At 49.6% G+C, this 25998-nt stretch overlaps 1 protein-coding gene across 1 annotated transcript in view; it reads left to right on the forward strand.

The window, feature by feature from the left end:
• Nucleotides 1–1566: 1566 nt before the first annotated feature.
• LOC128727735 (ankyrin repeat domain-containing protein 29) overlaps nucleotides 1567–25998 on the forward strand; it is a 121839-nt gene continuing 97407 nt past the window's right edge. Inside the window, exon 1 of the mRNA XM_053821672.1 lies at nucleotides 1567–1623. Within this exon, the coding sequence (XP_053677647.1) occupies nucleotides 1567–1623 (57 nt within the window). The remainder of the gene's footprint in view (nucleotides 1624–25998) is intronic.

A 25998-nucleotide genomic window follows, 5' to 3' on the forward strand; every position in this document is an offset into this window, starting at 1 on the left:
TTTCCCGTGTGGTTTGTTTTATTCGATTTGCTCCCTCATCGCAGATTAGCTGTTTGTTCGCTCTCTTAAGCACAGTTGCATCACGTCAGCCCATGCCGCGATCCATAATTTACTACGTCGTCCTTGTCGTGGCTCGAGCAAACTCTAGTACCTTTTTATCAGCAGACTCGCCTCGCTGCTTCCTGCTTCTTGTGCGAGTGTGTACCTGCGCTTTGTGTAAACCATCGCTAAATTATTGTTGGTTGTGTTTTCAGGGCGATATTTTTTTCTGCTCTCTCCTCCCATGGCTTCGCGTTCGCCTCCACAAGCCCTAATCCTTTCGTCGTTGTCGCCGGTCCGCGTTCGCTTTGGAGCTGGGCGCCAGCTGGCTGGGCTTTATTTTATTTTCGCTTCGCGAGTGCAAAATTTTTACATTAGTCTAGCCATGCAAACATACCCCCATCGTGCGCCACCATACGTAACTCACATAATGGACCGAGCCGAATCGTACGCCTCGCCGGTCGCCCTCTTTTTCGACCGCATCCTGACTGCGTGTGTGTGGGAGCGTTTAGGGGCTCGTAAAGGATGCCCTCGTTTGTGCACTTTGGGCGGGCGTGTGTTTACTTTCCGTCACCGCCGGTTCGCCTGTGGCTGACTGGTGGCAGGTTGGTCGCCCTCAGTGTTTGGGTTTTCCTTTCCAATGGTGCTTTTTTCCTCGCCACTCGCCTTGCGGTCCTTGGGGGCTAGTATTTTTGTTCTTTTCTCTCTCTCTCTCTCTCTCTCTCTCTCTCTCTCTCCCCATTGACTGCTCGCGTGCTTGCTGTACTTACTTAGCGTTTACTTGCAGTACTCGCTTTTCGCGGCACCCATTGTTAAAAACCGCTCTCCTTCGCACTATCACGCTTCCTTTCGCCCATTTGCTTAGAGATTCACCTGGCAGCGGGGGCTTTTCGCGCTTGGTTTCGCGCTGAAAAGTAACAGAAACCCGTACCCGTGCGCTTCCCAGTGTCGTCCCTGCTCCGTAGAACCATAATTCCATGTTATTACAAAGGTTAATTTGCTATTACAATTAAAGGTCACGCGAGGTGAATTCTTCAAGCTGAGCCGCTGCACACTTACTTCCATTTTCCTGTGTGTGCTTCTTGTGTAATGACGTGGGGTTATGGGTGGTTCTCCGTTCGGTATATTATAGCATGGAAAAGTTCCCAGTCGCGTGGAGCATTTCGACGAAGTATTTATTTAAAGGGGCTGACGTTGCGTTCGATTGTTATGAAATGAGAGCTCTCGTGTGCTATTAGCGATGGATTACTTTGACACGAGCAAGCGAACTGCCTTTAAAATTGCGCCCTAAATTCGCACCGTCAAATGAAATAAGCGTCTCTAAGTCATGATCCACCAGGCGGCTCCATCTCGTGGGCGCTTCACGTGTATCCTTTTTTTTTATGTAGTCTTTGTGCGTCCCACACAGCACCACGAAATATTAATTTTTGCATTCATTTGTCCCACGATGGGACGTTCGTGTTTCATTCGCAGAAAGAAACCCTTTCGGACGTACAGCTACACCTGGCTGCCCTGCGCGGTGACGAAATGCTGCTGAAGCGAGTATTGGACAGCGGCAAGGTGCACGTCGACTGCCGTGATGAGGTAAGTGAATCTAACCATCTGGGTGCCGTGGGTCAGAGAGGGAAAGGTAATCCCTCTTACAAACAAGCTTCCTACGCAAACCACACCTCGCGCTCCGGCTCGCGGGCATGCAAACACATTATACCGTCGGAGCGATTATCCCGCATTTAGTCCACCCGGCGCCCATCCCGGTGGGTGGGTTGGGAAATGTTTTGTTTTCGGGTGACCGTGAACGAGGACGGGACGGTGGGGGCCGAGCAAGCTGAACCGCACCGGCGATCGGAACAACGGGCCGTGCTGAGGATTAAAAATGAGTAAGAGCTAGCCTGCCGCTGCCGCGTGCGTCTGAATTGGGTGGAATGAAATTAGCAACAGACAGCAACGGCCAGCCGGTGGAAATTATGTTGGGGCTCGCGTGTGAGTGGACGAGAGAGCGAAAGAGGTAGAAAGAGGGAGTGTTTGAAGAAGGAAAAAAAGAGAGCAAAACCGGAACACGGTGGGGAAAAACAATAGCACTCCCATCCCCTTGGGCGGTTACGGTTTGTGCAATTTATAATCATTAGCGCTATCACTCACAATCACAATGTTTTTCCCGAACGCCAGACTCTCCCACCCCGCTCGGGGATTTTTCCCGTCTAGCAGAGGGTGGTCCTCCGATCCACCTGCTGGTTGCGATTGAGGGCCGTCCGGTGGATTGGGGATGAGAATGGAGTAATAAATTTTCCGAGCTGGCATTAAAATAAATGAAAAAAATACACTCTCTCACAGTACGCAACAAGAGTGGCGTGTGGAGCCAGTATCGAATGAAAAGCGGAAGGGCGGAAAAGCGCAATGATAAAGTGTTTAGTTTTTCACGGCGTGCGCGCGGATAGGCGCTGACCAAACCACTTCCGGGGGCCCGGACTGGGTGACTGTGTTTGCTTTTTAACGCGTCGGTGGGCAGGTTGGCTGGATGCAGTTTAGAAATGTTTTGTTGGGTTTCCGGATTGGGCTTTGTTTTTTTTTTGTTTCGCTCACTCACGCGCCTGCCGCGAATGGTGACAGATCACCGGGTGGCAGGTGCAGCCGTGCGCGGTGCCATGTTTGTCTATTGATTTTCGGTAGATTTATTAGTGACCGAGTGACTAGCATACACAGACAGGCGTCTGCCGCTAGTACTGGTGGTCGATTTGCAACAATGTTGCCTGGCGCCAACAGGCGAGAGATCCTCGAGAGTGTGTGGGGCGCGTGGACGTTAGTACAAATTAAACGGATTTGTATTTATAATTCCCGACGGGCGTAATTGGTGAAAAAATAGTACCCCAGCTAGACACAGCGTCTAGTGGATTATGATGATGAACAATTTCGATGTACTCGCTTATTGGTCATCCCTCTCCCGGCCCTCGTACGATCGGGAAAATAATATCGTAAATGAAATGAGTAACTGGTTGGAGTGCGCACACACACACACACATACATTGGTTGGATTGGTTTAGACTGGCGTTTAAATTGCGAGCTGCAGATTTTAGTATCCCTGCTGCGCGGCTGCTCAAGCCTGACTGGGACGTTTTGAGTCATTAATTTTTCAATATGGAAAATTTACCGTCCGCTTTGTTTTTTGTTGTTGTTGTTTTTGGGCATATCCAGTGCGTTCGTATGCACACGCTAAAAGTTTCCTAGGCCGGTGTCGTATTTTTTGGTGAATTTATTATGCACCAGTATCGAGTGCGAATGGGTTCACTTCGCCCGAGCGGGGAAGCCTGTAGTTTTGGGGTTACTTTTTATGCCTTAAACTTCAATGGAACTCTCCCTCCCCCCCTCCCCCCCTCCCCGGGACGAGTTGCATACGAGCGCTGAAGGGTGGCCGATGCACGGTTAGGAAATTATTTTGATAATTAAACAAATTGTTGAAATATGATGCAAAACTTTGGGTAGACCGCATTGTGACCGGTGCACACGGTGAGTGAGGTCATTTTGGCGCGCCTGACCGAACCATGTCCTGATAGCGTGTGTGTGTGTGTGTGTGTGCGTCTGCTTTTGTGCTCAGGGCCAGTCCTTCGGGTGAAGGATTTTGTCCTGCATTAGACACACACACACACATAGACACCTCCCGGGTAATTGGAGACGCAGCGAGTTTGGGCTGAAAATTGTGTTTCCCTTCCAATTAAACATAGTTTTTTGAACGCTACAAAGGTGTGTGTGCGTGTGTGTATGCGAGCGTTTTCCGCGCGGTGATGGAGAAAATTTCCCGCATCATGTTGCTGCCCCATTAATTGTAGCGGAGATTGATGCCTCGCAAATGTGCGGCGACCAACTCGAGAGAAATTATGAAATTCAACGAAAAAGGGCTTGTGACAGCGTCACCGACCACCACCGCCACTCACAGGGTATTTTTCGTGTACGGAAAAGTTATTAGCCTCGCTACGAAATGCAATTAAATGCACAAATTCGGTGCGCTTTCACAGCTACCGGTTGGGGACAATTTTAGCGGAACTGTGGCAATTATGTTTCGGGGGCTCGATGGTCATATGGTCCATGCTGGCACCGGCAAGAGCTCGCGTGCATGTTGATAGGTCCTTGTGCTAATTGCGCTAAAATGGAAGAGCTAGATAAATACACCTCTGGATGAAACATATCATTTTGTGGCCGGAACGTTCAAACGAAACATAGTTGAACGTGGGCTCAGGTTCGTCGGGGTTTATCCAGGGTCCGAGATTGAACATCGTTTAAATCAAGCAATTAAGGTAAAAGCCCGTGCGGATGGTTCTGCTACGCAAATACAAGCGAAGCTAAGAAAAACGACAGCTTAATTTATCTGAAATATTGCCACCCGAGTATGCAGAGAGAAGACAGTTTTCCTCGGCCCGTTTTGAACCACACTTGGCTCTTGAATCGCCAACAGGTTAGCTGACCTTAAAGGGAATGTCTTTTTCTCTCTCCCTCTCTCTGTCACACACTCGCACTCAACCAATAATCACCCTCATTTAAGCCCGGATAAGCTGTGTCTATCGCCAATAACACACGACCGTGCGAGACGCGGCAAGTCTACGCAAAACCACTGCACTACCGCTCTCGGGTGCAACTTTGGAGTGCATCAGATTGCACCCGGACCGCATTGAAGCTGAAGGCAATCACAATCAGCATATCATTGGCAGCGTCATAATAAACTGCAGCCAAGCCAGCATCCAACCCGCACGCTACTATGTGTGTTTGCATTGGCCCCGCGCGCACCTGCCAACCGTGTCGTGGGGATCGTTTTGTATTATTAGGCACGGCCAGCCGGTCAAAGAGTATTTGTCGAGCATTATTTATTAATTTAGTTGAAAATCGGCCTCATTGTTTAGGCTCGGGCGTGTTCGAGTTGTCGACGTTCTCTCGTGGTCCGACGGCCAGACGGCGTGGCGGCGCAGGATGGGTGGCTTTTTCGTTGAATTCTATCTGCATTTGGAAGCGAGACATCGCTCCGGCCGGTTTCATTGGGACATTGCGTTGCGTACGCGCTGGAAGCACATCGCTCGGAACAATTGACGCACGGAGCAAGGTGTGGTGTGGGTGAATTTCGTCCCTTCAGGCAACGAAGCAACACAATGCATTGGCCGGCGTGGGTTGCGTTTGAGGAGAAATTCGTCCTCGTGTGGGAGACAGAGTAGCCCAAACGAACCGATTGATCGCAACCAATCTCTGTCTCACTTTCGCTTCCACGTTTTGTCCCCGCAATGGCCAATGCAATGGCATGTGCGCCTGGTGGTATGCAATTGTTTTCCCGGCCGATCGATGAACGTTCCATCGAACGTGGGTGCCACCGCGAGAGCTGGGGAAAAGCCACATTCGCAGTGCAATCGAGGCACACCGGAAGTGACACATCGCCCGAGGAACCGACGTCGGTCGACCTGGTTGGCCAGGTGGTGTGCGTGAGGCTCCTGTGACACTGCAAGCGGAGGTGTCCTTTCGGAGCATCACACGTCCCGCAGTACTCGAGCGCCACCCGGTTAACCTCTACGGGATAGTCGATTCCGCTCGCTAGCTGTTGGCTGTTGGATGGGGATGCTAGAATGCGAGGGGTCGAAAGGATCACGACGTAAACCGAGCGCAACAGCGTCATCAACACCAAAGTGGGAGCCGAACGAGTTTTTCAGCCCAACCCGGGCATCCTCTGGCAACCGACAAACTCTCTGGAAACGACATTTTAATTTTAGTTATTGAAATATCGTCTCGCCTCCGCACATGTGTGTGTGTGTGTGTATGTGTGTGCCATGGGGGTTTGGAAAGGTGGCTAGCGGCCAGCTGGCCTCGACTAGATGAAGGTGTACGCTCCTGTTGCTTCCACCTGTCGCTGTTGTGCTCTCGTTCCGGTGACCAGTAATGGAACCCGTGGCGTATGGCCATGCTGTCAAGGGTGAGTGAGTGTGCGGGGAAGAGCGGAAGTGGGTGGTAGCGGGGTATCGGTCACTCCGGGGGAGGACGAAAGAAATTCATGTTGGAAGTTGGATTGATTTTTCGAAGCTGCGGTTCTAAACCACGCTTGTGGTTTTGTGTTGCCTGCGCTACGGGTTGCCTGTTTTTCCGCCTTTTCCACCCACTCCATCGCCCCACCGGGGGTGCACTCGTTCGTGTCCTGAGTGAAGTTGATTGTAGAATTCATTTGGTTTCGAGTGCCAGAACTGCATCGAGAAGGGCGGTGAGAGAGGTTGGACCGTCGAGTTCCTGGAATGGTCATAGTTTTGTCACGATTTTTTTTTTCAAACGTTTTTCTACCAACCCTACTGTGGCCTCTTTTTGCTGTTTTCCTCCTTTTGATCAGCTGAAAATCGAATTCATCGTACACGCTCGCTTCGTGGCACGCCGGAAGGTCCAGTCGTGTGTGTGTGTGTGTGTGTGTGTGTGTGCGTGGTTTATTGTTGGCCGTAAACAACAATGGGGGGTGGAAAATATCGACTGGGTACTCTCGAGAGTGGAACGTGTTTCAGATGAGGATCGTTGGGAAATGGGTTCGGCGTCGGTCAGTAAAATCACAATAAATCCTCTCGACTCGCAGGAGGGTGTTAAACGGCTAGAAAAACAGCTCGCATTCGATTTCGCATAATTTGAGCAAATAATATTTGCAATGAAACGAGTGCGGGCTCGTGCTTTCCCCAATGCAATATATAAAAGGGTTGCTTTGTTCCGCAGGGATTGTTCTGGTAGCCGGGTGTTTTTGCTTTAATCCGAATGTAATTTATGTGGCCCGGTGTGTGTGTGTGCTAGGGTTCAGCTTTTCCCAGACGTGGAGGATGGTTTTAAAGCGAATTCCTTGTTACTGGTATGTTCCTAATTGGACACACTTCGTGCATTGCATCTTTCCTAGAACCAATCCGTGCATTCTGTTAGATGAGCTTGCTTCAGCTGAACGAGAGAACGCGTCCTGGGAAAATTGAGTAGCATCTAGTGGACAAGCTTTTATCTAAACTTAATTTCTGTACACCGGCTCAGCTGCTGGCGTTCTGCCGAAGCAGTACGCCGCTGGGGAAATCGCGCTCAGGTGCTGACCTGTGGATGCATTATTCATGGCGAAAAGATGGCCTTTCTTCACCTTTTATGTGCAGCAAAGCAAGCGTGGGGAAATTACCGACGCCACTGGAAGCGGAAAGCAAAGAAATCTTCCGTACAAAAGCGTTCCGGCGGCCGCAAGCCCGGTTGTCCGGTGCCCGCCGATGATTCCGAACGTCTTGATTTTCCACCAGATGCAGATGGCACAATTTTCCCTCGCAATCGAAGAATCTCCGTCCCCGGGGAGTGGAAGAACGAAAGAAGCATCGTAAGGGCCATTTCTTTGCGACTTCCTTTTCCTACCATCGGTTTTTCTCGGCTCATTTACGAGCCACGCCATCGTCGGTGTCGTCGTTGTTGTCGTCTTTCGCACACACCAGCAGTGTGGCTGGCTAGGAAAAATCCGACTCGCCTCAGGTGCATCCTTACACACCTAGTTCCAGGGGAAGATCTTGGGTAGAAAAAAGAGAGAAGAGAGAAAGAGAAGGAGAATGAGTCCCTTTCTTCGACCGTTGAAAAGAATTCCCGATGCACCTGCAGATTTTCTGCATCAATAATAAAAGACCAGCCTTCCCACCATCACGTGGGTAGTGGGGTCAGAAGCGAGAAGTGTACGTGCGTGTTCCATCCTTAGCCCTTTCCTCTCTCCTCTCTCTCTCTCTCTCTCTCCACCCACTCACTCCTCCTTCGAGCAGGACAAGCCAACACCCCCCGGTGGTGCGTTCATTTTAATCTTGAACACCGCTCACACTTGAATGTGCCATGAATCGGGCTCAATGGAAGCATCTTAAAAAAATAATTAAGGAAACAAGACCCCTCTGGGCCTCGTTCGCCTTCCGCCTGCTCCTTCCTGTGTGTGTGAGAGGCTCTTTTCCTCCCATTCGTGGCGTCTCAGCACATGGTGTCCTTTGAAAATCGTGTCGAGTCCGAAAGGGAGCGGTAGATTGGGCTGAAGATTGTCGTAAACGCGTATCGTCTCCGCACATCCGGCTCACCGAGCCCGAGCCCGGATGTTGCCGTAGGTAAGTGCGTAACCGAGCTGCAGTGTGTGTTAGCTGTGGGTGTGGCGGCTTTCCTTACCGTGGCCCACTCGGTACGCGTATCGTGTCGTTGGATCGCGTTTTGCTGAAGTTGCATTCAACGATGCTCGGCGTCGGACGATGGGGTGGTCGGGAAAAGGACCCCACCCGAAGGATGCTGCTGCTGCTGCAGCTTCGCAGGGATATGGGCATTTCACGCAATGTGCTGCACGTCGTGTGTTTCTCGAGTGTTGGCCAGAAAGGAGCGAAAACCCAACGAAAGCAGCGACCCGGGTTGAGGATAGTAGTCAGCATTTGTTGCGGCCTCCGGATCGATGGGAAGCCGAGAGTGAGAGAGAGAGAGAGAGCGAATGTGTTGTTTGCTGTACGAGCTCGAGGTCTCGGTGCTCCGTGCGGGAGTTTGTTCTTGGGTGTTCCTTTTTTGCCTTTTTCCGGTCTCAATTTGCTGAAAAACGGATGTAAGTCCGGAGCACAGCGAATGCGTCTACGAGAGCGCTTACAGGGCTGCTGCAGGGAGGCTAATGTGCGAGTGAATTAGTAAGACAGGCATTCAGGACGATGGAGCTGCCAGGGTTGCACTGAGTACGGGTTGTGTGCGCTCGAGTGCGTAACTCGAGAAAATGCTGTTTAATAATTATGCCAAAACAACCGAAACCAACGGCCCTCGCGATGATGGTCTTAGTGAAACGCAAACCACGCAATCAGTGTACATCGTCTGGGCGAAGCACGTTGTCGTTTTGCATTCAGATTGGATGCGTTGGAGGATAAATTTCCCGAGCCAAGAACGGCTTGTGGGTGGCTGGTTTTGATCGAGTTTCAAGCAAACGCCACACATCCTACGCTGCTGTTGCTCCTTTTCCCAGCGCCCTCGCAACAACAAACAATCTCGTTCATTATGACATGGCAATTCAATTTGGCCCAAAAACCCCATTAAACATGACCTACACCTCTCGGAACGTGTGACGTGAGCTCGAGTGGGTGGGTTTTTTTTTTCTTTTTCGATTGCTCTCTCCCGCAGCGCAATTTAGGCTGTGCCCAAAAGAATCCTTCCGCGCGTACGGATCCTTCTGAGGCGCGTCCCGTATCCGGCGTCACCATGACGATTGCGACAAACAACCCCACAAACTGCTGGGCTCGGTTTCGCGCGGTTGTGTGCGCTCTCGACGCGCGAAAAGATGCCGTTTATTGCTTCCAATCGGCGGTGTGTCTTGAGCTGGCTTCCTGCGAGGGTTGCACCTTTATCCTTGCGGCGCCTCGGACGAACGACGGCACCGAAAGAGGACAGATTGCGTGCTCATGCGTCCGCGGCGTGACGTTCGCCCTGCGACGATCAAAGCAAGAAGCGAAGCTTTTGAAGTGCCGTCGAAACTTTTCGTCGATAACGAGCTTATCAACTTGAAGGAAAACGAACTGGGTGGGTGAGTGTGGAGGCGCGAATTCGCTTTGCTGCATGAATTGTGCCGGTTTGAGGGTGCCGAGTGAAGCCCCAGACCCTTGGCGCGGAAGTGCATGTGCGCGCGCGTATTTGGGCGCTCGCGCTTCTTAACCGTGCACCGAGGATCTCGCATCGTCGTCCTTTTATTGTGGTGGCATGTCTGTGGGTGGTGGGCTTTATTTCTTTCAACTTATCGCTCGAGTGGACCAGGGTGGGGATGGCAATGGGTAGGGTGGGTTTCTCATTTGCGGGCATGAGCATTATGCGGTACGGTGCGTACCTTTTTATTTGATGCGTATGATTTGATGATGTTCATTGCGTGGAAGGATATTTCCGCAGCCGGCGTTTTCCTGCTCAAGTGCCGAGGTTGTTTTCCACGAGTGCCCACGTTGCGTACGGGGAAAAACGCTTTCCTAGTGTGTCGTTAGGAAATGGAAGCGACTCGCGGGCCTGGCTTTGCAAATCGCGGATGTATTTGTGCCATCTGGAGTCGATTCGACAGTGTGCTCTTGCTGTAAGGTTTACTTCAGGTGCAGGTAAACTCGAGCAGCAGCACAATTTAAACGACATTAAATGGGAGGATTTTATTACAGGCAAGATTTGTGACTGCTGCCTGTATCCGGGACGAGCGGATATAAATCGCTTTGCACCACCAGAAACGCCTTGCATCCTTCCTTATTGGATTGATGGCCAACGCTTGGCGGAAGCAGGAAGCCGTTGCACACGCAGGAAGCGAATCGAGGGCTACATCCTGTCTATTCGGCCTGCATTCACGACACTCCTTTGCCACGTCCCGAAGTGCATCCTGCACCAGACTGCACTTTCGTTGCGCGTGCATGTGTGCATGCAACGTGTTGTCCCTAGGTCCCTGAGCCACGAACGCAGTGGAAAGCTAAAAAGGTGTGAGGTTCGATGACCTAATAAGATGACTTTTACGCCTATTTTAACCCACACTCTTGCAGGCCTTTGTTTTGCTCCCGTTGGTGGGGTTTCCGTGTCACCGCCGGAAGGTGATGGTTTTTTGGTGTGTATGTGTTCGCTGCGCGACCGGTTCGTCCCCGTTGGGAAGGGTGCCAAAATTGTTTGGTGCGAAAAAACGTTCATCTTCAGCTGCTAAATCACATGCTTCGAAAGAGGGTTACGCAGCGTACGCAGGGAGGGTAGGGGGACAAAAAATAAACAAAACTGCTGCCATGAATGTATAACGAAGCGAAGGACCTTTTGCGTTAGGATTAACTTTTCAAGAGCCCCGGATTGAGTGGAAGCACTTCAGCACGTTGGTTGAGGCGCGGAAATATAAATTTGCTTAATTCGTTTTCTCCGGGTTTTTGTTGGTTCCGTTTCATTAAATGTTTTTTTTTTGATAAATGGGTTTTTATGCCTTCGCAGACGAACCGGGTCCGAAGTGGTGTCGATCGTCGAGAACATTGACGAAAAGCAAATGGGAAAATATCTCTCAGGGGGTCTGCCGATGAGTGGCAAGAAAAGAAAATCAAAACCCCTTAGCAGCTTCTAATTTGTTGTGAGAATACCCAGCGCTCGATGCGGAGAAACTGCAACTGCCCTTCGGTGCAACGGCAGGACGATTGTTTGCGTCATGCTCGAGCACAGATTTAACACACAAAAAATAAAACCTCCATCATGACCTTTTCGTGTACTTGGAGCTGAGCTTCGAAGTCGAAAGGGCTCGGACGGATGCGAATCGAAACGTGCGCACGTGTTGTTGTCCGTTGCAACTGCAACTGCAACTGCATTGTTCTTTGGTCCAGTCGTATCAAACGAGCGTGGGCAAACGGGCTTGATGGATGTTGCCGTGAGCTCTGCTTTCCCACCTTCGGTGCACTCGAAATCCTAGTGGCTTAGTTGTTCGGCTCTGGCGCGCGCTCGTTTGTGTTTTACTTTGCGAAATGCACGAGCGCACCAACCGGTCCGGTTTCTTTAGGGAAACTGGGCATTTTCTTTCAGTCGCACCCTGGCGGTATAAAGGTGGCAAGGGTTTTTCGTGCGAAGCTTTACCGATGATGGGTTGCCGGAACCGTTCCGTCTAGGAGCAGCACACCGAGGATGAAATGGACCGAGGGAAGCGTTTTCAGGATTTTAGAGTTTAGATGCTCTCGATTCCATTGATTTGCACAATCCCGGGAAAACTTTTCCACATGCTCTTGCACCGGGGGGTTGTCGGCGAGAAGGCGTCGCAGCAACGAACATCCCGCCTCCGCTTGAGCTGGACGGTCCGAGTTTGTTTCAATGTACTTTCATTGTTTCTAAGTTCAACAGAGAGAATTTACTTTCAATAGAAAGCCGAGAGCATTTGTTCCCGGCATTCCCTGGCAAAATCCGGGTGAATTCAATTTTGAATTTGCCTATCGGATCATTGGGCTGCAGTTTTTGCTGAATCTCCTCGAAAGGTGGGACTTTCTAGAGAGAGTAAACTTTTGATAACGTTTCAGAGTGGCTATCACAGAATTCACCATGCTATAATGTTGGGTTTTCCGGAGGTGGGATTTTAGATTCGGTGATTTTTTTTCGGCATGTCGGATTACAAGCATAGATAATATATCGTTGCGATGCAAATTGTTTTATATAGCTAGCCAAAAGTTATCCATAACGTGTTATTGATATTTTTTTTGAATCGTCGATAATTGGATTTCCATGGCTAATGCCCTAAAATCTGGTATCGACTGGCTTGTATTGGCGAGGCAGAATCAATTGTTTGGCATTCGGTTCCTGTCCTGGGCTGGATGAAAATAAATAAAAAATAGCCACAGAAAAACGACCTTACGGCAACCATTAACCAGTGTAAGTGGTTTCGGTTTGTAATTATGCGGCAAACCACCAACGGTAGCAGTGTGAAATTTATGATTATTATTTTTTCCATCCATTCCCGTCAAACGTTAACCGCGTCGGGGTAGGTTTTTTTTATGTCCGCGTGCTTTTATCATCGTCGAAAATAATGTATTCAACCTTAATCCGCCGTGTGGTCAGGTCAGATTATCAATCACATTCTGCCTCTGTACGTGCGTGTCTGCGTTGTTGAGTGTGTCCCGACTGCCTCTAAAGGGGCAGAGTGATGTGTAATCCAAACATATTAATTTGCAGGATTATTGAACATTTGTGTTCGTCTGGTTTTTTATTCGCTTTTTAGCGCAATAGTACCCATCGAATGCGTAAGACACGTGGCGATACGGCGTGGTAGGCTCGTTGCAGAGCCCGTTATCAGCCGCTCTGGTTCAATAATTGAAACGATTGTTTAGTTTTAAATTGTCATGTATGCAAACGAGCGATGAAAGGCGGTTTGATTACATTTCGTATCACAAGATAAGCCCGCAATAATTGTGGCGAACGCAGGTGAGGTTAGAGTTTGTGTAGCACTTTACTATACAATTAAAATTTTTATTGTACTTCAGTTGATCCAAACGTGGTAGTTTTTCGCGGTTGGTCTGATTTTGTGCGAGGATGCGAGGAAGCGTACATGAGTTTGATATAAACTGTTCTGTTGTGAAAAAACGAACCGTAATAATAGTAGACATTCGGGTAATATAGCGCACCTTTGCCCTGCTCGCTCTGGTGCTTGTAATTGGCAACCGGTAATTAAATGCTACACCGGAGCGGGCTACCGGATTAGAGGCTGTCGTCGTGGAAGCTTGAAGTGCTTGACTGTAATTTACGTTGGTCTCCTTTAAAACGGAAAGTGCCTGCGGTGACCGTCTTGGAGGGTAGAATTGAAAGGATCATGGCGAGCCGTAAGCACGAAACACGCAGCGCTCTTGCTTCTGTAGGGAGGTTTGTGGCGAAACAAAAGAAGTGCAATCGTACTTACGCACATTACGCGTACATGCGTCCCGGGGAGCTCTTTGTGGAACGAATGTGCAAAGGAAAAAAATAAGAGAAGTGTTTTCCTCGACCGACACTCGATCTTTCTCGGGCTCAGCTCGAGGATGTGTACGGATATATGGGTTCGCTGGTAAAGAAAAGGCTTCCTTCGCGCGCCACCTTCAACGTGCTCCACGGACCCCGATCCGCCGTTAACCGATCCAAAGGGGCCCCGGGGAAGCATTGCCCAAGCGTCTGGCAGAACGCGCTCGAGAAACTATCCGGCCATTGTGTAAAAATTGCGCGCAGAAAATCCCGCCAGTGGGGGGTCTCCCTTTTTTTTGTGCGTAACTGCACGCGTTTTCCATGTGCGTGAACGTGCGTTGGCTTCCTGCGTGTGGCCCGAACGGTGAGAAGGAGGGGGAGGAGGGGGAGGGGGAGAAAATGAGAAAGATGATGAAAATGTGATTGCTTTAAGGATTCGCCTTGAAGGATTCGATTGAACGGCGACAAACGGCGTGAGGGCAAGCGAGAAAACGCGATACGCCAGCGAGTACCGAGGAAAAATTAATAATCATCACCCCGATCGAGGAAGGAAATGTGTGAAAAGGCTTCACTTTGGGGAAGTGTTAAAATTAACAGCTGCAGCATAATGTGTGGCGATGGTGGCCTCTGTGCATGCAAATGTCGCTCGAATGACGAACGAAACTAGACAGACCGCGGGAAGGACGCTCGCCCGGGAGGAGTCCGTGTAATTGAAGCAGGTAACTGAAGAGAATGATAATGGAAAAAAAGTACCAGTTTTCTATAGCACCAGTGCTGGGCCCTTGCCCTCTCGGCCGGTGGTGGTGGTGGTGGTGGTGGTGCGGTTTAGGGATGAGAAGGTGCGGGAAAATCCCTCCGAGGACTGGCGGATCGGGCGGAAATAAGACACCAGCAGACTGCACCGGGCCATATCGAGTTCCTGGTGGAAGCCGGGAACTCAGGCCCAGGGAGGATGGTTGCATATATATTTTCTTTTTTTTTTTTTTGCTTCATAATTCCCTGCTCACATTCGTCATACATCCTGCCGATATATGCACGTATATAACGTATGTAATGGCGTGAATGAGGCGTGATGCGGGGTTAGCAACCGAGTTGGTGGAAAGGTGCCAACGATGACGCATCTGATCCGATGTCCTCTCTCGAGTGCGTGCGTGAATAATGATGATTGATTGAAGTGCGTACGAAATGAATGAAGGTAGGCGCGAGTGCGCGAGTGCGCGCGTGCGAATGGAGAACGTCCCATTGTATGCCGCGGATGGTGACGCTGGAAAAGTGACGCCCGGGAATTGAAACGTAAAACAATGCCACTTTCATCAACACACATCGGGCCACCACCTCCAGCAGCGCCCGTTTTGCTTATCATTTCTGGTGCCCTCGCACGGTAATGCTGCTGGCCTGTCGCGATTTACACTCTATCATTATGCGATGCTCTCCGACGTCGCTTTTGATGCCGTCTGTAGGAATAATTTGATGGCAACTTTATGGCTGCAGCACCTCTTATATACGCGGACGAATGCAAATATGATTCCACCGGCGGTGAGTGTTCATTTAAATTTTTTTTTGTCACCCTCTGTTTGATAAGGGCCGCGCATTAATGATTATCGAAATGAACAATGTTGGATGCGTTTGCGCTTGCTGTGATTGCGCTAATGAGATTCTTTTGGTATTGTGTTCTAAGTTTTTTATTTGCGTTATCGAACGATGTGTCACAGACGAAAGAGAGTTTGCATAAATGTGTACAAGATCAGCGCAGTCTGTGGATGGAAAATATGTTAAATTATGGCACGGGGTGCATTAGCCATCGTTGCAAGGATTTATAGGCGAAAGCAAAGCGCAAGAGAACATCACCCTAAAGGAGCTATCGTTTTGGTTAATGTCCAAGAACTTTGCTACCGATCGTTTCCTTTTCGATGGGTCTTTTTTGTGATCTTTCCTCTCTCTCTCTCTCTCTCTCTCTCTCTCTCTCTCTCTCTCAGCTTCTCGCACCGCGATGAGTTGCGCTAAATGTATAACGATTTTGTTTTCCAATTTAAATCATACACCACTTGCTACCGCCCTGGCTTCACCCCTTTGCTCAGGCCCTTTTGTCAGCGATTCCCATGCGTGCGTTTCGCTTATACGCCATCGGCACTTTTGCTCCGTTCACACTGCTGGTTTTTGGTTTGGAGCAGATTTTCCAATTTAAAAATCAATCAAACTTTTCACACATCTCAAACACGCTTCCCCCCCTCCCACCCATTGTGGCGTAACCGCAACCCCAGCGCCATCGCGAACGACGATCGCTTAAACGGTGTGTGTGTGTGTGTGTGTGTGGACCTTTTTCTTTCAGCATCATTGCGCCACCGCGCGCGCTGTCACTCCCCAGGGCCCGAGAAGGGGTTGACGGTTAACACTGATAGCATCTGATGCGAGCACGTTCTTCTTCTTATTTAGAGAATGTAATCATCAGGTAATAACCACTTAATCTCATTATTTGCGGTTCTTGCGAGCGAACGTGGCAAAAAAGCATGGCCCGGATAGGGACCGGCCAAGCGATCCGGGACGGAACCGAGGCGAACATTGCTTAACCGCGCTTCTCGATGCCAATCTCTCGTCGGACGCGTTTCTTCTTTCCGGCACCAAATCATTCCGCCCTTCGAGGGCCGCGTGGATTTTCGCTTCCTTCGTCCCTTGTCCGTCTACTGGGCTGTGGCATCATCGCCATCGTCCGTCCGTCCGTCGTTTGACCGGACGGGTTTCAAATATATTTTATTAAATACACATAAATTCTGAGTCCGCCGAACGGCTGTGGGAGGTTCCGAGACTGGAGCTGAAGACAAAAAAGGGCGAATCTGTGAGGTGACAGGTTCTCCGACGCTTCCTTTTTGCTGTGCAACCGAACGCTTATAAGGAGGCTGCAAGCCAATGTGCGAAATTCGTACCACACGGGTGGATTCATGCATTCGAGATGGAAATCACCCGAAAAGGAAGTGATAGGAGGACGATAAAGGAGTGAGCGATAAATGGCAAGAGCATAGGTGTGTGTGTGTGTGTGGCGATGGCGTGGTGGTTAAGCTTGTTATTATGTTTCATAGCGATGAAGAATGGACGAAGTGACGGCCAAAAAAAAGCCAGTCGCGTTAATCGCCCTTGATGCAACGGGAAATGGCGGTCAAAGGGCACAAATCGTGACAAGAAGCTCGGCACACAAGACGCGTTTAGCTCTCGCTTTGGGTTAGCTGTGGTCGGTATGCATGCAGCACTGCAGCACGGCTCGTTTTCTGTTGCTTCGAACACCAGAAGCCGATCGAGAGGCGCATTTACGGGGGCCTGATACACGTCGTTAACGTCTTGAAGCGGCATCTGAGAAGAGATGCCAAAGAAACGACGGAGTGCTTTGTGGATCGCAATTCGTCAGCGGGTTTCTGGCTACTGGAGGAGCAGATTGATATTCGATTTCGCTGCAGTGTATATTGCAACACGGAGGTCCCAGAAGCCGATGAAACTCGATGCTGGGATTTAGAGTTCGCCAAAGTGAACGTCCACTGTGGGCTTACATTGGGGGCTATTCGGAAAGGTGATAAACGAGAGATGGGGTTAAGACATGATTAATTTGTATACCCTTAGGTCGACTTTATGGCCGTGAGAGAAGGCATCAAAAAAAAACAGCTAATAGCTTCCCTCCCAAGCAGCGTTTAGAGTACGAGGTGCCAAAACTGGAACGCGACGGGATATGGAAATCCGGCAGATTGGCATACCAGGGTGACGAGGGCAACAAAACGGGAGACATCATTTACAACACCGGTAGCTCGGCGGCGTGACAAACCGCAAGAAAAGAAGTCAAACAAGGTGTGTATGGCACCGTTTTAATCCCCGTCGGGACTTAGAAACATTTTCGTTTGCTGTGCGAGTCGGGGCTTTTTGAGGTACCCCCGGTTATGGCTGTCAGGGTTTTAACAGGGGCTAAGCCTTGCTTTGAGTTGTGGTCTCGTGTTTTCGGAGTGTCAATACGTCGAAGAATGAAACGAGCGCCATCAAACGATCCTCCGCCCTGCTGGAGGAATGCGTACCGAGGCTATTGGAAATCTTCAACCCAGCCAGCCGGCAGAATCGTCCTTCGGAAAAAGCTAGCTCACCAGGTGGCGCTGTTCAGGGACAAGTTTGAAGCACGGTGCACGTTTAGGACCGGTACGACAAATCGTGGAAGTGAAATTTCTGCAACGATAACCGCCCCGACGTGCCGTGCTGAAAAGCTTTTATATTTGGCAGAAGTGAAACTATCCTTCCACGTCCTCTCCCAGTGCATGCTTGCTACCAGATGCGATCTCGGTGCAAAAGGGTCAAAGGGCGTTGTGGTTCGCTCGCGGCAGACGACACCGGTGTTGCGATTGTATAACCTGCTGGCAGGTATCGCGGGAGTTTTCGAATCTCCAAGCCAACGGCGGCCGTTTGTGGCCACCGTTACGAATGACAGCGGCTTGTGACAGCTTCCGTTACGCGAAGGGCTGGCGTGGGATGATGGAATGCAGTGTCATAATTTCGTAAAATGCAATTTGGCCGCTCGCAGCGTCGGAACGTGCGGAATAGGTGTTGTGTAGCTCTATTTGTTGGATCGAACGATCGCAACAAATTCGTGCCTCCGGCCCTGTGGATGTGTGCATGCCGATTTTTGTGCCACTGATGGGCCTGAGTATGGGTGTGTGTGGGTCTAAATGGCACCTTGGATGTGGCAAGAAGCCGTCGGTCACGACACGGCACACGATTCCGATAGAATCTGAGAGATATGGGCGATACCCAAAGCCGTCAACGAAACGCAACCTCGGGATGTGGTCTTATGTTTCACTCGAGCATTTGTGTGTTTGTATGTGTTGGGAACACAGCAACGAACCCGTAAAGGTGGAGAAATAGTCCCCTGGGGGGGTGGTAAGAGCTGTGATGGTGGTGTATGCCGAGGTCACATTTTTGCGGTTTATTTCTGGTCCTTATGCAATCCAACCACCCAAACGAGCCACCCTTTGGGTTATCCACAGCCCTGCTTTCGAAGTGTCTTTCCTCACATTGGTGACAGTGTGATTTGTTTTTTTTGTTCTCATTTTTCTCTTGCTGCTGTTAGTTTATGTGTCATTTTCCCTCATTTTCACACACCAGGGCGGTCTTTGGAACGGCAGGGACGCGAGGCGGAAAGAGGAAAGACGTACGATGTAACGAGTTTGGAATGGGACCGAAATCTCGTGTGTTTATTTCGGTATGTTTCGGGTGGCTCAGGTTTATGCCACTGGACTCACACTGCAACCGTGCTACGCAGGGTAGGTTGTCGTTTAGGGTTAGCTGCTGCTGCACTCGATCGAAAGCGGAAACCCCTGGATGTAGGCAACCGGTCGAGCATTTCTTGGGGTGGCTGGGTGATTGGGTACACCAGTGTTATGTAAGCAGGTACAGTGTGCTGCAGTAATGAAAACGAAAAATGAGAAGGGGAAAGATCATTTCAATCACATCGATCCGAAGGGACGGGGATAGATTCGATAGGATTGGTAAAATTGAAAAGCATAGCCTGCTAAGCTGGAGTAAATGAATTTTGAAGGCTTCATTAATTCGGCATGCAGCGGAGACGTGTCCTTTTTGCTTGTCTGATAACTTCTGTCAACAACATGCTACAGTACGAGGTTTGTCCTTATTCGAATCATTAATATCCTTTCGGTAAACACCGTAATGGTATGAGTAGTTTTCGTGTAACTGTAATGGGCTTTGGTCATTTACGAGCATGTTTTTGCAACAACCCACGTTGCAATGTTTGCTGCCAGTTGATTGCACATTTGTTTTAGACGTACAGTTGCTGTTGCTGACTGTGCAAAACTGGCTGCTGATGGCGAATCGCATCGCGCACATAATCGAGTGTAAACTCAATTTTGCAACTATTAAATCCAATTCGCATGAATCAATCAAACGTTCCGTAATTCGAATAATCCATCGTGTGCCTGGAGTAGGCCCTGCTTTGTATGAAGGACCAAACCAGAGGAGCCCGTAAATGGTGGGCGTTTGGTGGTACTGCGTGCCGGTTCGATAAATGCTGCCGAGATTGTGCACCTATGATAAGCGACGCAATGGGCGGCCTTTGATTAGCAACATCAAACGATATGTTCCTGTTTGAGTGACAGACCGTTACGTGCTCGCAAGCGTGATGCAGGGAAAAGGGGTTTTATTTAATCTGCTGCTGATAGGCACCCTTTGGCCAGGCACAGCTGTCCCCGTCGGACTACGATTCGGAAGTAAGCGAGATCCAGCAAAATGAATCAATTAGGTAAGTAAATGGGTGTCTGCGGTGGTGCTCTGCCAGGAGGTTATCTGTAACTTTATTCGATAGAGCTGTATTAGATTGTGTTAAGTTTTGTGTCACAATAGTGCTCTACCGCATCAGGTTGGCAGTGGATTGTTCACGGGTGGAATGTTTGTGCTTATATTTGGAAATTGTGATTAGGAACATTTTTGATCGTATCGAAATTTGAGGTTTAATCAACGTAATTGAATATGTGAGCCTTTGTTCGCCCGACGAGTCTTCGTTGAATGGTGACATTTGTGCTCGTATTTGTATATCGTTCTAATAATCGAACACGGCACTATCGAAACTCTGTAAAGCGCAACAAAAGCATTATTTTTACTGTCGTTCGTTCCGTAAGCAACCATCCTTGCGGTAAAACGCAACATTGTATTCAAGCTCAAAGTCGCTTTGTTTCCGTGCGCGGAACATAAAAATACGAGGACCCATTTAGTGTACTTTGTTTTGCCTCATCTCCTTGAGCGAACCTGTGCAGTTTATGGCTTTTGCTAAGCGCTGCTGCTGATGAAGTGGAACTGTTTTGCTCATTTCTCTCTGCTCTTCCTATCGTGATTTTATGCCAAAGCCAAATAAGATTCCGTTTTTTTATTGACAGTGCATGATTTCCTTTTTTCCAGCGATGGGGATTTCAACATACCGAGCGCTTTCCGAAAAGTGCATCGTGAACATCCTTGCTACCTCACCAGGGATGCGTTTTAAAAATCAGTCGTTTTTGTGTCGCTTCTGTGAGACTTAAAGCCGTGGAATCTGGACGTATGGGTACATTTGATACTTTCGCACGAATGCTACCGAACGTGCGATAACGAACGTGGAAGCATACGGGATAAATCATCTACTTTTTTGCTTGTTACTTTCATTCCCGAGCAACCAAAGGGTTTCTTCTTTTCGCTTTGTTGCATAATGACGGATGGCTCGCGGATGTTCGTAATTAAAAGCGAAATTTTAGGCCAGGCAGGCTCTGCGCTTCCACACGAAACAGGCCCAACCTGTACCGCTGGGTCGTGATGCGCGGTGTATGTGTCACATTTCGTGATTACAGCTCTGTGGCCCTTGTCGTTGTTGTACTCTTATCGGTAGCTCTCATCATTTGCTAAGCATTCGCTTGTGGTGGCTGCGTCGAATCTCTACCCTTCACGAGATTGTGCAATCCAAAAGCCCGAAAAATAAAACCACCGGAAGGTTGATAAATCTAAATAAATCCATTAGAGTGGAAGAGTGATTGCAAAATCGGCATGATTCCGACGCGCATCATTTGTGCAACTTTTTGGGGCGCCAGACTGCGGCGAACACTCGCTTCAAGAGTGGTTGAAATGCGACCCCAATGGAGTATGGCGAGTCCCTGTCCCAGTCTCTTCTCTTTATCCCTTTACTCCCTTGCCTTGCCTTCGAGTGCTCCTGGTCCGGTTTAATTTTGGGTACGGGAATCGTACGCATCTCACGGTGCGACAGGTGAACGCGCGATGCTGATAATGACGCCGCCCTGGTGTGCAACTGCTCGATGCAACCGTTGGGCATTGCACTGTTTTCCGAATGGCGCCACCGGGAGTTGGGAATGGTGGTGAGGATCTCGATTTTCGGCGAATAAATCATCGCTCGTTCTAGCCAACCGAATCGGTGAAGTGCAGTTCGAAATGGCATGCACGGTTGAGTTTTGCAAGATGCACTCCATAATGAGGAGAAAGCCTTTTTTTCTCCCGTCCGTGGCTCTGGCGAGGTTAATGTTGTATTCCGTACCGATGGAGGGAAATGGAATGCAGAATGCAGATGGCTTGGTGGTGGGGCTTGAGTATGCAAAGCAGCGAATTTCGCAGCCAAAAGTATCATCTCTGTCATTAAATATGGATGCGCGCCTCATATCTCTGGGCAATATGTGTGCGATGGTTTGCCATTGTGATAACGCAAATTTTGCCATGCTTTGTTCGTCCTGGAGAATTGCAGTTTTTACCCCCGAACCGTACACCATTCGATGAAGGTTTGAGTCGTCGGTTCGGTGATTGTGAGGCATTTGCTTTTTGTGTCATCCTCTGAAAGCTCTCCAGGGTAAACATATAATGTCCTAATAGCGCCAGTACCTCGCTTGTAGACCACTTTATGCGAACGTCCTTAGTCACGGTTCTTTTTCCGGGGCGGTAAGAGAAAATTAAATCCCAAACGGTTCATCAAGATGTCACCATTAGCGTCACGGAGCTTGATGGGTTTGTTTGCAGTGCGTTAAAAACACAACCGAGCCATCCGGGGAATCGTAAAGTCGCGGCATAAATACGTGCGGCCGCGTGCATTTGACGAAGCGCAAAAACTGGCACCTGAAGTGCTCCCGGACTAATTTGCGCTCGGGAAATGCCAGAACCGCCTGGATGCGGCGATGTTACGCGTTCCACTCCAGAACGGGTTTACAAGCGGGTTCGGTGTAATTGTAGTAATAAAGTACTACCAATAAAATAAAGTGCATCGTTTCTCGCGTTTCTCCGTTGCGTAGCTGTCAGCGTTTTTCAGCGCTTAAGGGGAGAGCTTGCTCATTAGAAGAATCACCGGTTTCACGCTGTTCTATCGAAAGCTTTCTTAGCTAGCTAGCTAAAGTAGATGCACGATTCGGTGAACTGCAAAATCGCCGGATGGACGCGAGATATCCGCGAGCATGGAATCGAAGGATCGAGCGATAATGCGAACCACCACCACACCATCACCTGGCGAGCAGAAGTTCAAGCACTCTTCGAAGCTCCCAACAGCGTTCGGTTGCGTGTCAAGCTCATCAATCGGTCATCGAGTTGGTTGTGGCCAACGTCTACTGCCCTACGGCGGCTCTTCGAGGTTATGGATAATTTTTATCGCGTTTCGTTTGGCCATTTTTATTCGCTCGCTGTTGCTGATGCGAGTTTTAATTGCTGATTTGCTCGGACATATTTCTTGAGCTTGTTAGAACTCGCTGCAGCAAGGTGTGCGAGTGGGAAAAAAACGCGCGAAAAGAAATACGTCCAAGGTGAAGAAAGCTCGCCCGGTTCGCGGGTTTGATGGAGAAGTTGAGAGGCATCAATTAATCTGTTCCAACCGCGCGCGCGGCTCAACTTGGGTCGTTCGGGGTGGAATTTTTCCGCACCCTCATACCCCCTCTCCCTTCCTACCTTCCTCCCTCCCTCCCTTCACAGTCGTTTCCGTTTCCACTTCCTCGGGCTGGGTTTCTACGTTTCTCGATTTCGCGACAGTGCGAGATCAAAACCGCGAGTGTTTGATCGTTTGATTTTTCAACTTAATTAAAAACGAAGAATTTATTACGATTCTTTATCTCACGATCGTACCCAGTCTACCGCCAGAGGCGAACCTTGCCGTGGCTCCAATTTTCACACTCTACTTCTCGCCGGTCCTACTTACGGCGGGCATAAAATGAGGTGATTATTTCTTTCTTTCGTCGCCGATGCCGCCGTCGTCGTGGTCATCGCCGGCGGCGGCCCGTTTTTTTTATGTCCCGTGTTCGAGGGGCATTTTTCACGAAACCGGCGGTGAATGCATCACCCCACCGGTCGCCGCCGGTTCGGGCGGGCATATTTGTCGAAATTTTGGAGCATCCCCTTACAGCCATGCGCGCGATTTCGGATGTACCGGCGAATGGCGGCGTTATCACCTGGACGGAATCGCACGAAGGAAGCGGTATAAAATTACAACCCCGGCAACCGGTTCGATAACTTATGATTACCAACTTCTCACCCGTTGCTGGCTCGTCATCGGTCGGGGGCCGTTTCACACCGCCCCGTGTGGTGTTCCGAGGTTCAAAAGCGCTAGTTGAACTTAAAACGATGCCCGGCACTGTACGCAGCCGTGGACATGATTGTAAATTAAGCGGCTGCGGCGTATGTGTATGATTTAAATTTTTGGATTTTCCTTCACATTTTCCCGCTCGCGTTTTCGCCAAGGTGCATCATTTTCGTTTCGACGGCTTAAGTGATACGGTGTGGCAGCCGTGGCGCGCGGTTGTGGGCTTTCTCGATAATTATGATCCCAATGTGGGAAGATTAATCGATTGCGATTTGTAAAACGGCGGACTGCGTCGGGTTACCATTTGCCACCGGTCGTGCTGGTCGTCCTGGAGTCCCTGGCGTATTGACGGACCGACCTGCTTGCGCTTGCCTACATTGTACGGCATGAAATATGTTTTGGTGTACGTGCGTCGTTCACCGCCCGCATGGTCCCGCGAGATTCTCCTGCAGTGGCTTTATTGCCTTCCTCGGTGGGAGCAACGAAACAAAAAAAAAACATAATCGGGAGACGAAAAATGCCCCAAATGAGGACATGATGACCGAACGGAGCGCCCTTAGCTACCGGCCCGCATCTTTAGCCGGACGATCTCGGCGAATGAAACCAGTTTTGTGGTCGAGGATGCCACCGAGAATAGCGGGAGGGGTAGGAGGGGAGCGCCCCACATGGGAGTGACCGGCGTCCCTCGGATCGAGCCCTCTTTCGTCCAGGAAATCGGTTTCCTCGTCGCGCGGCATTTAAGTAATCATTTTCGCAAATCGTCAAGTGAATGGTTTTTCGTGGGTTTTTTTCGTCTCACTCGCTCCTTGGTGAAAGAGGATTTTCCGACCGTCTCCTCACGCCCGTTCCTCGGGATGGGGATCAAAAGCGGACATTTACTGAAGGATCTTGTACGCTGCGTGGTCGATTGGATGGTGTCGTCTCATCCGGATCTACCGCGGGCTCGTTCTATTTCCACAACGGAAAAAGAAGGAAACTTAGCAACATCAAATCAACCACTTGCCAGTCCCATCCCACCGCCCTGCCCACCGGGCATGAAATGGTGTTTTTCTTTTTGATCGAACCACCGAAGGGGAGGAATGGAACCGTTTATGTCCTTTGATTAATATCCTTCAATTATTATCATCATCATCATCCTCGGCGGCATCCGTCCAATCCCGGCTTTTATCCGCCACTAAGCCTGAGGAGCGCGGCTTCGGGAAGGATGTCCTTTTTAGTGTTTCTGTCATTGAAAACGTAAACGTACCCGAGCCCTCGACATCAATCCTCGGAAAAAGGTTGAAATTACCGAAAGTGCTATTGCTTTTCCGGGGGACAAATTTCCTCGTTTTTGTCTCTGCTTACGAGATCTCTCTCGCTCTCTTTCCCGTTTGTTCGCTTTCTCGCTTCGTCCCAGTGGTTTGTCGAGCTTAAAATCGCTCATTTAGATTCGTTTGGATTCCGGGCCGGTTTTGTGGTGTGGCAATTTGGTCGAGCTTCTTGTCCCACCCCGTGGACGTGACCGTGTTCGCTTGTGGTCGAAAACCGGAGCCGGAAAAGGGATCCGGCTCCCCGGTGGTAGCTCAAAGGACCAAACCGTGGGTTGATGGCTCGGGAAGCAGGAAAAACACCCCCAATTCCAAGGAGAAGCCGAACGAAAATCAGGATGATTAATTAATTAAAAACGTGGCGCGTGGAATGGCGAAGGTTGCTGCGACGGAGCAAAGGCTAGAGTGATGAGTTTCGCTTTCTAAGGATGATAGCTCGACCTCGACCACTAATGTACAGCTCCAGGTCGGGTGAAGTACGATTTTGTTAAGATATATATATATATATTTCGTTAGGATGAAACTGCTCTCCTATCGTCGGGAGCCTCGTTCGTGCGGAAAGACGTCCAGTATTTGGGTGATTTTCGGTTGCGCTTTGATTTCACCGGAGCCCTTTTCAGAACGCTAACGAGAATGAGCAAATCCTCATCTCTCGTTCGGTCTACGGCGCGCGTAAAGATATTGTAATTGCTTGATGTGATATCGATCGATGCGGAAATCCAATCGGGAAAGCCGACCCGGTGTTGGAAGAAAGAAATCACTCGCCATTTAGCAAGGTGAGCTCTGCGGAAAACGACCGGGAGCGTCAGTGCGGCGTGAAACCCAAACCGGCTGATATCACTGGGGTATGATGAAGCGTGTATTGAGTAAAAGTAATATCGTAATAATTCCACTCCCCTTCCCGAAGGTCGACGTAATAGCGAAAGCCTGTTTCCGGAGGAGGTTATCATTGGCAAAATATGAAATATGCTAGGAAATTGTATAATTTAAATATTAATTTATAACGACGAAACAGGAGGCGACCGAGTAGCGGTCCGGGACGGGAAACTTTATCAAGATTACTGCATCAACAACAACAACAGAGATTTATCAACTGTTAAGGGTGCCGAGGACCGGTCGTCCCGATGCGCGAGTGGTTGCCACTGACCATCCGAGCGAGTCACAGACGGGTGCCGAGGGATGTAAAATATC

Source organism: Anopheles nili, chromosome 3 (genome assembly GCF_943737925.1).
Source record: "Anopheles nili chromosome 3, idAnoNiliSN_F5_01, whole genome shotgun sequence".
NCBI classification, from domain to species: domain Eukaryota; kingdom Metazoa; phylum Arthropoda; class Insecta; order Diptera; family Culicidae; genus Anopheles; species Anopheles nili.